Source organism: Streptopelia decaocto, assembly GCF_964273445.1.
Source record: "Streptopelia decaocto genome assembly, chromosome: 4".
NCBI classification, from domain to species: domain Eukaryota; kingdom Metazoa; phylum Chordata; class Aves; order Columbiformes; family Columbidae; genus Streptopelia; species Streptopelia decaocto.
Window position 1 is genome coordinate 14,722,081 of NC_138658.1, and position 12,898 is coordinate 14,734,978.

A 12,898-nucleotide genomic window follows, 5' to 3' on the forward strand; every position below is an offset into this window, starting at 1 on the left:
CATCTGAGACTTTGAACAGAAACATTTTCAAATCCCATGGTGCAATTGTTCTGCTGAAAAATATAGCTAGTGGTAACTCCAGTAGTTTGTCATAATGAAAAAGAAAGCTATTCACAAAAGCCTGAACTGGTGAACACAAATCTTGTGCTGCACCACAGGGGAACACTAGGGGAGTTCTGGTCTTCATTTTGTAGCTTCCATTGATGATTTGCTGTAATTTCTTGAAACATTTCTGTGTGACGTCAACCCTTACAAATTTTTATTGGCAACTTGTGAAAGATACAGTAAGATTTCCGTTATTTTTGTAAGCCCTGGGGCTTATGACAGGTAGAGAAAGTCCATTTGATGTTCTCGCTTGCTAAAAGTTATTCTTTATTCTTCTTGTTACCAAGTAAATATACACTCTAGAACAACCTTGCCACCAGTGTTCTTGAAGGTGCTTAAATTTTACTTTTTACTTATCTTCTATTTGGTCATCAGATTTTTTGAAAATGAAACACTAATCCAGTGATGAAAAAGCTCCTTTCCCCTTTTCTTTTCCCCTAGAAAACATACTTTTTTGAAAGCATCATCTGTATTGTAGCCATAGTACATAATTCAGATCTTGAAATAACTTATTTGCTATTTGTAAAAGCACATTTTAGTCACCATTGGTTTATGTGCAAGTCAAAGTACTACATTCTACATTGGATTTTGCACAAAAGCCTTAGAATAGCAATAGGCAATGATTCCCCTTTGGACAAAAAGTGTTGTCTGCTTGTTTTCTTATTGCAGAACATACTTCATAAGATTCCTATCTACTACGTGTCTTCATTCTCTAATGGAAATATGCCTTTGTTGGAACTGGTTTAAAGTCATGGGACAGTTTCATTGGAGTTGGCTTTCTATTTCTCTGCTTCACTGCAGTGATATCCCTGATAATGACATCAGTGTGTGTATGTATCCTACTTCTGTATGAAGTATGCTCCATTTTCTCTGATTTTCCCAAAAGAAAACTCAGAGTCACGAAGTAATGTCTTTTTCTTGATACAGAAATCTCTAAAATCCCTAAGAGCAGTTCAGTTATGACAGATGATGTTAAATAGCTATATGGGCTGGGTAGTTTAGCAATATGCAAAAAGATTAAGGTAAAAACAGCCAGGCTTACTCATTTTTGATTAAACACAGAACTACACGCAAGTAAAACAGCAATAAATGCCGGTATTTTGGACACCTGGCCTATGATGGTACGTAGTTCTGTGCAGGTTTGCAAGATTGATAGGAATGGAGAAGCAGGAGGAGGCTGCCTTTCCTTGCACCGCTTTACATCACTACCTCTGGCACTGTGGCAGCATCTGCACTTTTCAAAATAATACCCTTTTTGAAATCTGCCATATACAGACATATCAGACACATACAGACCTCTGAAACAGATGGAGAGATAAGAGAGGGCAAGCAACCTTTCTCCTCAAAGGAAGACATTCCTCTGCTATATTCCATATGCGCAGCTCCACCTCAAGAACTTCACCTCCTTGGAATTTTTCCTGCACTATTGTTTTCAGGAAGAAAGTTCAGTGACTTGTATTACAGGACACAGAAGTTTCTGAAAAGCCCACATTTTTTGCAGGAAAATCAAAGAACCATCCTGCAAGTTCTACTCCTATCACTGGCAAATTACTTCCAAACTACTTCTAAAATCTTCCCTTTGTGTATACTCATTCTGCCTTTACTTCCTTCCTCTCTTTATGAGAACACATGCACTTAAAACAGACCCTAGAGAAATTATCAGGATTTAAGTTTTGAACAGAATTTGTACAATGCATGCAGAACAAAAACCACATTCTATTTCTCAGACCAGAGATAGGTTAGAGTATACGACCCTACTAGCTGCCAGTCCCAAGTTACATAATCCATTATACAATTCAATTTTCAGAAATGGCTGTACCTAATATTGGTTTGCCTCCATTTTCAGAGAAATCCATGTGCAACTTCCATTATGTTGGTTTGTATTGTGTGTGCTGCATGTGCTTGCTGACCAAAGCAATCATTGTACTTGTCATTTAAGTGCCAGAAGTTGTTGGTTTTTTTTTTTTCAGTCTGCACATGGCCTCCACAGCTTTTTCCATCATGTTAGTAATCTTTTATTTGTTAATCACGTCGAGAAGACAGCTGTTGAATTAGAGCACTGTGGAGTTACCAGATACATGTGCACAGAACTTTCAATGCCCTCTAGTGTTTCTTGCTTGCAAATTAAAATTTATAGTCAGTGAAAATTTGTTAGCACAGTTGGTTAGTTGGATTATGAGGTCCCTCTGCTGATACTGAAAACAAGCCCACTGTAACTACAGCCATATCATGAAGCACAGAAAGTTAAGTAAAACTGTCCGCAATGGAAACAGGCTGAGGAATGTTTTCAGTGTTTGAAATTGAAACAGTGAATAGCAGGCCTCTCAACTTCTCTTGCAGACTATAAGATCCCATTTATTGGTCAACCCACGCATTCAGGACATGCCTGCACAAGAAATGTGATGGATACTTGCTTACAGCTAGTGTCACACAGTGAGAAAGAAGCTGTGACACTACCAGCAGCTGAGTGGATCTTCCAGGGGTTAGAGGCATGGGATTAGACACAATGGCTCTGTCTCTGCAGTCCCCCAGCCTCCTTTCAGCTGATCCTATGCACTGGATCAAGATGGCCAAGCACATCTGCTACATGGAAGGAATCAAGGAAGTAGAAGGAGAATATGTTAGATCAAAGTGTCTTGAGAAGGTGGAAAGCAAACAAATAGCTGAGATTTCAGAGACTGGAGGAAACCGAAGTTTCATGATAGTATGATTAGAATTGTGTTACCTCAGTAACAGAGAGTCTGCTGTCCTAAACAACTTCATGATTGTTCAAATTTTTATGTATGTACACAGTGAGAAATAGCATGGATGCTGGAAAACAACAGGCAATCAAGCTGAGCCATGACACAATGTGTGTACAAAGTTCTCTCCCAAATGACAGAAATCATAAAGGCTACATTAACACCAGGATTTTGTCATCTAGCTAGCAACTATCTAAGAAATAATAGTTATTTTTAGAGCTTTGATTTCCTGATATGTAGCACAGCACAGTAATGTATCATTACAGCACTACGCCCAAGTTAACCAGCTTTGATCAGACTTTCAGGGTCAAGCAAATAATACACTATCACTCTTATTGTGTAAGTTTTTGGCTTAGTAGTTCAGAGATCTCTACCCTCCTGCTGTGTGCGCTCAAGATATACTCTTAATAGCTCTTCGCATTAGCTTCCCGGTCAGCAATTTCTGTATATAAAGGTGATTAGTTCTGCCTCATTAATCTGAAAAAAATACCATTTTGAACTGTTTTCAATACTTTAAACACATAAAATTAAAAAAAAAGTTCCAAACCATTGTTGTGACAAACAAACTATCCCTTAATCATTTGTGACAGTTGACCTAGTTATGGCTTGTTTATTTTGTGAATGTATTGCTGTTTATTGTACAAATGTATTGGTTTTATAAAAGTAACTTTCTTCACAAAAAAAGTATGTGCAAGTGATCTTTAAAAAGTAACATAATCAAAACAGTGACACACAAAGTGGTGTCAATGGGACAAAGTGATCATAATATTACTAGCTATCAGTCACTATCTTCAATATAGAGCTGGAATTTAAGGCTCCTGCTAGGATTTCACATGCAAAAGGGGTTTTTATACTTTTCATAGGCTTCCATTGAGGACATTATAAATATCAAGCAGGAAACAGATAACTTAAAAACTAGACACTATCTTTAATTATTTGCAGAAACAAATATATAATGCCAGGAAATTTAGTTCTTAGGGATACATCCTCAGGCACTTATCTTCCCATTGATTTTGACAGGTTTTAGGCATCTTAAGTCATTTCAGGATGTAGGTTTTAACCTCAATTACGCTTTTACTTCTGAGCACCATAAGGAAGCCCAGAAATAATAAAAATAAAGAAAAAGAGTGGCAAGGTACACTTTTAGGTGGAGTTCTTCATCATCCTCAAATACAGACCAGCTGAAGAAAAGCTGAGAAATCAGATTTTAATCAATAACTTTTTACATGTGTCCAGAATGCTTAGGTTACGAGAAGAACTTCTTTTAAAGTCCCCCAAAACTGGTAAATAATGGATAAAGATTTAGGAAAAAAAAAAAAGTGCCCATAAGAAAAAACGGCCAGGAAGCATTAAAAATAGAGATAATTTTATGTCCCTAATTATTTGACCCAAAATCATGACTGTGAAAGGGGGTAGTTTAACAGTATAGCAATAATCCCAAAAAAAGGTTATTTGAACGGATCGTAAAAACTTTGCTCAGCACCAGGTGGTGCTAGTCTGCTTTTAAAAAAAATCTTGTGAGCTACTAAAATATTAATATTTTGAAAGAATAACTTCTATTAAACCTAAACAAGTGAGAAAAGTATCTATTTTCTCAAGCTATAAGGCAGTTGTGACTGCTTTCAATCTTATGCATTTATATACTTAGGAAGCAGAGTATCTGCTTGTGAGATGACACATACAAAATATGTGTATTTGCTTGTAATTTTTTAAATTATAGACAGCCTGTCTAATTAACATCCCATAATTTCCCTTGCCTTCAGAGTTAAATAAGGTTAATACACAATGCCAAACATTGCCTTTACATGAATATAGGACGGAATGTTTTTTGCCATGGGTTACTGTACCATATACTGCATTGAGAGCCCCAAGTATTGATTAGCACAAGTCAACTCATGAACCATTAGATTTATTTTTAATTATGAGATCTGAAAATAATAAAAGTATGATTTTTGCCTTCTTATGTAGTATCAATAGAGTTGAATTTTCACGTTCTACATCAAAGCCACTAGAATTAGGTGTAGGAACAAATTTTTTCTAAATAAAATTAAATTTTCACATGTCTCTGGCAGCTGGACTTGGAGGAAAAGTGCTAATTTTTGTAAAAAAAAAAAAAACAACACACATTCAAATAAATGTTTGCAAATAAAAGCATAACACAACAACATCAGGATGTTTGCCTTGGATGAGACAGGCAAACAGGCCCACTTGCTGCTTGAAGGAAGAATAAAAACAGCAGGAATGAGTTAGCTGAACAACAACATCTTTGCCTCCAGAAAGTCAGGCAAGTCCAGAAGGTGGAGATAAAAGGGAGAGAGTGCCTTAAAAACAATTATAGAAAAGGAGAAATCCATGAAAGGAAATAAATCTGGGGTCAAAGTTCAAGGATTTTTTTTCTTTTTTTAAATTTGGTGTGTTTGCCAGAAATTCTTATATTTTGCCCAGATGTTTGTATGAAACCTAAGTTGCCTGTTTTATGGTTCTCATCTAGTTCTCAGAAGACCAGATGGTCACAAACCATATTTATAGACAAATTAATGAGAACTTTATCAGCTTCAGTTTAACATAGTTTAATTATGTTTTAGCAGTCTTTGCAATATACGCACAATCTAATAATTTTTAAGGTAGAATTTTCAATTAGATTTAGGCTCCTTGTTAGTATAAAAAAAACTGTCTTAAAAGAATTAATAAGAATACAGCAAATTATTTTAAAGGTCATAAAGCAGCTGCATGTTGCCACCCTATTCACACTATTCTGCAAACTGAAAAGTCTTTGCAGAGGTGAACTGATAGACTGATACGAAGCGAGTGACATCACCCCATGTTGCTCTTCAGTTTATCACTTACTCCTTGGAGTTATGATTTACTTGTGGACTATTAATTCTTATTTCCATGTTTTCTTGTATTACTGACTTCACCAGTTTGTCCAAATCATTGCCTTTGTGTCTGGTTTTGAAGACATCCCAGAATTACAGGAAATTTGTTTGACAAATAAAGTGGATTTTCCCTCTTTCTGGTGAAAGGCTGAACTGAAGGCAGACATAGCAACTGCACCTAGTGTTTAGTGCCCACACACACACTGAGAAGGACAGATCATTAAACTCAGCACAGCAGAGCTAAACCTGCTCTCTGCAGTGCAGTCCTGATGCAATACAAGTGAGTTATAACAGGACAACTCGAGAAACCCAGCTTTCTTCATACAGACAGAAAATAAGGAGCTATTCTTTAAGTGATGCAATGGCACCAAAATCTGTGTTTGGTGTTTTTTTATAGACATCTAGCCTCAGTAGAATGAAAAGCAAATCCAGAGGTGAATGACCACATTCTATTCCATCAGAAATGAAAAGTATAGTATTGTGTCTGCCTCCTGTAGCCTTGACAGCTGGTTCTGGAAAGAAGGCAGAGCCTGGAAACATGTCCTTGGCAAAAATACCCCACCCATCAATCTTCTAAATGTGGCAACAGATGGGCAGCAGCAGCCCAAGTATGCACCTTACAGTGAGTGAGAGCCTACTCTGTTACCTGAGAACAAATATCCACTCCACAAAATTGCCATCGCTATCCACTATTAATTACCAAAAGACCAAGTAATACTAGAAATAAACCACTGCAGGCTTGAAGAATGTCCCTACACAGAACGGCAGAATTTGTGCATATTCATTCTTGACAGGTCACGATTCTGAAGAACTACATTCACTGATGTAAATCACTGTTTTTTACTAATCTTTGCAGTTACTCTTAAGTTTTTAAGACAGTAGAAGCTTATTTTGTAATGAACCCACTTGCAGAAAAGGCAATCGAACACAAGAGAGAATAATCCAGTGCTAACTGATCCATTTCCTCTATGGGTTTTCATCCCTTGAGTTAATGTAGAGCACCAGCTTGCCTAGTACATCCAAAGATAAACAATCCCCTATTTAAAAGTAAAAGGTAAACTACACATCACCCAGTCAGATGGAAAATAAAAATCCTTAGGCAGTCAAATCTCTGGCTTTCCAGATCAGTAGAAAATGTGGTCTCTGGTTCATCATTCCTACATCCCTTCAGTTACCACAGCTTAATGCAAGTGATATGTGAACTTGACACAGCTGCCGCAGTTATAGCTTGGCATAACGAACCAGGTGGAAGTGGACAGGGGGCTTAAGCTAACATGCTGGACTATGAATTGCAGCTGGTAAGATGCATTCTCAGTGCCTGTTCTGCTGCCTCTGTTAAAGGAGTAGTTTCATAAGCAAAGAGGTGAGAAGGGATAGAATAGCCAGGAAAGTAACCTTGTGCTCCAAACACAATTTGCCATAGCCCTTAGTTTGGGAACTGAGTATGGTAAGGTATAGTTTCCCTTACTCATAGGTATAACTGAGCAGGAAAAATAAGCTTTTTCTATGAATTTATCACCAGGGCAAAGATTATCTAAAAAAGACAAATCTTCCAAATTCTTCCTACTTGGCACTCCTAATTTCCATTAAATTCTTGCAATCTTGTCACAACTTTTGTCTTATCCAGATGCAGTCGCAGCTGACCCACTTTCTTTTCAGTCTCTTACTTGACCCGGCCTGGGTCTGCAGCCAACAATAGCCCACAGTTGGCTACTGCCAGGATATTGGACTAGGAAGCATGTGTTGCCTCAAGAGAAGGGGACTGATTAATAATTATCTAATATTTCCCCTCCAAAATCAGTGGAAGGAATGGAGGCTCTTCCAAAAGATTTCAACCATCCCTGGAGTGCTAAATCTCCTGGCTAACGATACAAACGACAAATGATACATATGAAATAATGATAACCTGATTTCAGCCTTGTGCTGAAAGCAGGTTAGTCTTTGATCCCTAAGCACGCTAAAACTTACTAGCCAAGTCAAGGAAGCCAAAGGTCTTCAAATACAGCAAAAGTAATTTAATACCTCTTTTAGTCTTTTGCAAAAGAGGATTATGCTTCAAAAACTCCTGAGCCTGTCAGCATAGGAAATAGTTTCATAATCAAGAGCCTAACAACTGCTTCTTTAAGAAAAAAAACACACTACAATCTCAGAAAGAGATCTCTGTCATAAGCATAGCATCAAAATACTTGGCTTTTTTTTTTTAATTTTACATCAGAAGCACCAGAATCACTCTTTAACAAAGCAGAAGGGCTTTTATAAGGCAGTTCAGCTGGCAATAAAAGTACCACAAACAGAAGGGGAGCCCAGGCATACAATTATTTTGTATGCAGGGTGCCTATTAAAATTCTCTTTTGTTGTCATTGTTCTGTTTTTGACACAGTTAAATTTCCTCCTTCCCCAATCCCTAGTGGTTTGTTTCTCTGCATCACAGAACTTTTAAATCTTCCTTCAGTTGCATGTATTTCATTGGGTTCAAGAAATACACTGTAATGCCACGTTTTCTATATGTAGAGAGTTAAATACAAGAGCAGACAGACTTCAGTTGGAATGGTGACCTTCATTTTTCTGTGGCATATTGATCATATGCTAAAATCTTGCAGAAAATACAATGAAATGGGACTTTGCATTTTACTCTGCAAGATTCAACTATAGTAATTCTTGTAAATGTCAAAGGCTGGAAGGTTTGCAAAAATTGTGTGTGAGCATTAATCCTTCTAGCTCAGAACTCTCTCGTTTAACTTAAGAAACTTGTGTGCAGCTAAGGTAACATAAATATATTCAGAGAAAAAACACATGTCTCTGACAGTATCCACTGTATCACTGTTGAATTTCTATTCCTCTTTCTGCTCCTCTTTCCTTTTTCCAGTGTGGTCACCCATAAATATCGAGCCATTGCACTCTAAATGTAGCAAAAGTTGTAATTCATATATAGAAAAATATTATATTTTGGTTTAAAGTGAATTATTTTTCCTGTATTCCAGCAGCATGGTGCTGTTGGATCTGTTATTTCATAATCCACACAAAACCTAAATCACATTTTTTTAATTTTGCCACATTTTGAGGCTCTCTTTATTTAGATTTACATGCTCTAGTTTTGTTGAGATGGAAGCAATTCTAATAAACATCTTCACAAGCCCCTGTAAAAGCACAATACTAGTAGCAGATGATGTTATCCTTAAGCTCAGTATTAGGTCAGTAGTTTCAAGGAACACAAAAAATGGTCTCCTGGGAGAAGGAGCACGGGGAGGAAGAAAAGCTGACAAGCATCTTGGAAAGGCCTTCTGGCAATGCAGTGTGATTTTGATGGTAATGTCTGGGTTTATTATTGTTTTCTACCAGCAAATGCCAGCCCCAGAAGTGGGGTTTGTGGTGTCCTAAGTGAATTGGGAAAATACAGCCTTGTTGCATACAAAATTAACCATCTCTGCTCCCCCAGGACATAAAAATAGTGTTAAGAGTGGAAAAAATTAGTACAAAATAAATCTCTGCAGCTTTTTCCTTTGCTGCAGTTATATAATGCTGTTCTGAAAAACATGTTGTTACAGAGGTCCAGATAAGTTGCTGAAGTCAAAAATGTATAGCCTCAGCATGCATGTGCAGGGACTTTTGCTTCATGTTTGCTTGAGGAAAATACACACAGTGCTGGCAGCTCTGGCTTCTCATCGTACTGTCAGTTGCTGAGCTCTTTGACTATTTCAAAGAGCAGTTACAAAATATTTTCAGATTAATCAATGCCACCTTAAGCATCATCAGATAATCTTTGGGTTTGTTTTGTTTTGTTTTGTTTTGTTTGTTTGTTTCAGCATGAAGACTGAATACTCAGCTTAAAATGACTTGAACTGTCTGTTCCCCACTTTCAAAGGACTCAGTTACCATAGCAGGCATGCTGTGAAGACACAAAAGTAGCTATAACTATGAACAGGGGGAAAATTTTGAACCTTGCCATCTGATCCATACTTCCAGGAACATTTGTGTATGAAACATTCTAAGTTTCACATAATACATTGCCCAGTGGTGCAGTCACCTAGAAACATGGATTGTGCCTAAGTGATTTCTTAGAGTGATGGGTGCACGATCACCATGCAATTTCCATCAGCTTTCTGAAATTGAGATGTGGGTATTACAAGTTCTCACAGAGACCACTGCAGAATTGTGCTTATTTTGATACTGTCTATCCCAAACTCCTCCAGCCACAGCTACTTGGACCCAAAATCCTGGTACACCTTCAGCTTCCCTAACACCATAGCCCTGATGCTAAAGATCAATAAAAAGGTTTTATAGTCATAATCCTAGATAGTACTGTTGTTGCTCACCTCAGTGGATGATGGTGGTTCTCACATCATTGACAGTTGTAGAATTCAGAGGAGATTGTCCTTCTCTTAAAATTTCTAGCTGGTATCAAAGAAAGGAAAGCAAAATTACACACACACACAACAAAAAAAAAATTGTAAGGTACCTAAATATTAGAGTCATACTACTTGATGAGAATCCCAGCCAGACTCATGGTTATCCTGCATTCACCCTCTCCAAACCGAGCTGTTGTCACTGTCTACACAAGCCAAAGTCTTCAAGAAAGTATAAGCTTTTACTCCATGTAATGGCCAATGTCCCATGGATTTGGGTGCTAAAATATTCAATAACTTCCAATTTGTTATCACAGAATCATAGAATTGTTTGGGTTGGAAGGGACCTTCAAAGTCATATAGTCCAACGCCCAAATCCATTATCCATTCTGTATCATGCTAATGGTCCTCTTCTTAATGGTCTTTCTGGGAAACAAATCCATAATTATGTCAGACACAGTGACTGAGGGAAACTAAAATTGATGTTTTTAATAACTGATTGCAAGACCTCATTAGCCATTCATCTTAAATCACCTATGGAAGAAAATCTGGAGGCAAGGACCAACTTTTGCCAAATTCTAAACATTAGAGAAAATGGATTGTAAAAGGAGCAGAGAACATAAATGATGATAGTTCATGGGTAAAAAATAAAAATGGCAAAGATATGGGTCACACCACTTTTATACATTCACATACCTGTACCTGTGTCAGAATTTTGCAGATGGGAAACTAGTAAGGAGTCCTGTAATGCAGTGATCATCTGAAAGCGTTTTTAATTACTGTCTCGTGAAAGACGGAAAGTAAGACTGGATAAGATTTTGTTGGATTGATAATTTTTCATATTAATACTTAAAGAACTTGAATCAACTGACCAATTCCATTATTACAGGAAAACACGTGGGGAATAATATTTTTTCACACAATGAGAGCTGTGGATGCAGCTCTGGGGAAAAAAGTATGGCTGCAGTTAGGAATGATTTCACTACCTTTAAATTAAACTTGTGTTTTCAGCATTTGCTCCTTCCTGAGAGAAACAATACCATGAAGCAGCGTTAGGTTGCCCCCCTCAGCGGCCGATAAAACAGCAGGGGCAGATCCCTCGACGTGAGCAGGCGGCAGCAGACCACCATCTCTTCAGGACCAGTCCCACTGTCTCCCCGGCGCACGCTTTAGCTCTCAGCTGCGTGGGACGCGTTTCCCCCGTGCCCCGCGGCGTGGCGCCGGCGGGCTCTAGGACCGCGCGGGAGGCGCGGCGGAGGCGGGCGGGTTGAAGGGCTCCCACCTGCCCGCGGCCGCCCGCAGTCTCCGGTGCCGCGGGACAGGCGGTGGGGCAGGCGATGAAGGGGCCGCGGGCGCTCGCGATGTTCGGGGCGGGCAGGTACAGTATCCCGCGGCCCGTCACCAGGAACCTGGAGGACCTGGACTCGGTGCAGAGCGTCCTGTTGCACAGGTCAGTGGCGGGGACGGGGAGGTGGCTCCTGCCCTGGCCCGCCGCAAACTTCGCGGCGGGGGGCGGCTGCAGTTTCGTTCGCAGGCTTGGGTGGCTCCGGCGCCCATCGCTTTCCAACTGCTTCCCCTGGCAGAAGAGCGGCCGGGTGAGAAGTGCCCCGGCCCCTTCGCACAGGAGGAGGTAGCCGCAGCCCGGCCAGGAGCTGCCGGTCGGCGGCGCCCCGGGCAGGAGGCGGACAGTGGTGGGACGGCCGGGAACCCCCGTCTCTCCGGAGGGGCTCCCTGCGGCAGCCTTTTGTTGCTGCGGCAGGAAGGGAAAAGGGCCGTGTCCCTATCTCTCCTTACCTGCCCCGAGCGCCGGGGGGCGCGGGCGGCTGAGCCGCCGTGCCCGCCGCGGGTAGAGGAAGGAGGGCAGCGGGAACTGGGGCTGCCCGGTGTGGGCGCGGAGGGAAAAGAGCGGCTGTCCGCGGGACACCCACTCGCCCTCGGTTTCCCATGCGTCCCGGAGAAGCGGCGGACCTGCCTGGTGCGGCCGCTGCTGAAGGGCGCCCGCCGACCTCTGCAAGGCTGCGTGCGAACCCAGAGGCTTGCCCATGGATTTCTTACACGTGTAAATGCCCTGACAGAAACTCTGTTGCATCGATTCTATAAGCATTGTGAACTTTTCTTTAAGGGGGGGGGGGAATAATCTGTATACAGAAAAAAAAAAGTATGCGTACACACAAACTCAAGATGGGCACTCCAGGAGGCACACTGTATGAGAAAGAAGCAGCTTTTTCCCTTGCCCTCACCAGCCCTAACGAGCAATTCTCCACAGTATTTCCTCACAAAGAAATCTTGACAATAAGATCTTATCCAATAGGCCAGTGCAGGACTTTCAAAGCCGCTCTCACTGCCATTTTCTAAGCGGCTGTCAGCTGCTTAAATGTTACAAGGGAAACACCATCCCATTCAGCGTATCCAACAGAAGCTCATCTCCAGTTGTTCTGTAAACCATTCATTTCCTAACGTGTTTTCTCAGCTTCATTGATTTATTTCCTACTGCAAAGAAAAAGTGCACTCTCTCTCAGTGCCAACTCCAAACAGATCTTGCTATGGAAACTAACAACTAATCGTCAACTCAGCATCTTTCCAGCTCAAAACACCAAACTGAATAGTCACTTGAAATCCAGTCCTGTGAACACTGAGGATGAAAACATGAAGTGCAGCAAGAAGGGCACGCTAGAATCAGCCCATACCTGCATTGCACTCAGAAGCTACTTTATAAGCAATAAATGTACCCACACACTACCAGGGAACCCTCTGGTATCTGAAACCCCATGGATGCATTTGTCAGTGACTTAACAAAAAATGTTTCATTTCAAAGTTGGATTAAAATCATGCA

General features: G+C 40.3%; 1 protein-coding gene across 1 annotated transcript in view; it reads left to right on the forward strand.

Annotated features, from left to right (window-relative positions):
* Positions 1-11,157: 11,157 nt before the first annotated feature.
* INTU (inturned planar cell polarity protein) overlaps positions 11,158-12,898 on the forward strand; it is a 53,077-nt gene continuing 51,336 nt past the window's right edge. Inside the window, exon 1 of the mRNA XM_082051488.1 lies at positions 11,158-11,515. Coding sequence (XP_081907614.1) covers positions 11,403-11,515 — 113 coding nt within the window. The 5' untranslated portion in view covers positions 11,158-11,402. The remainder of the gene's footprint in view (positions 11,516-12,898) is intronic.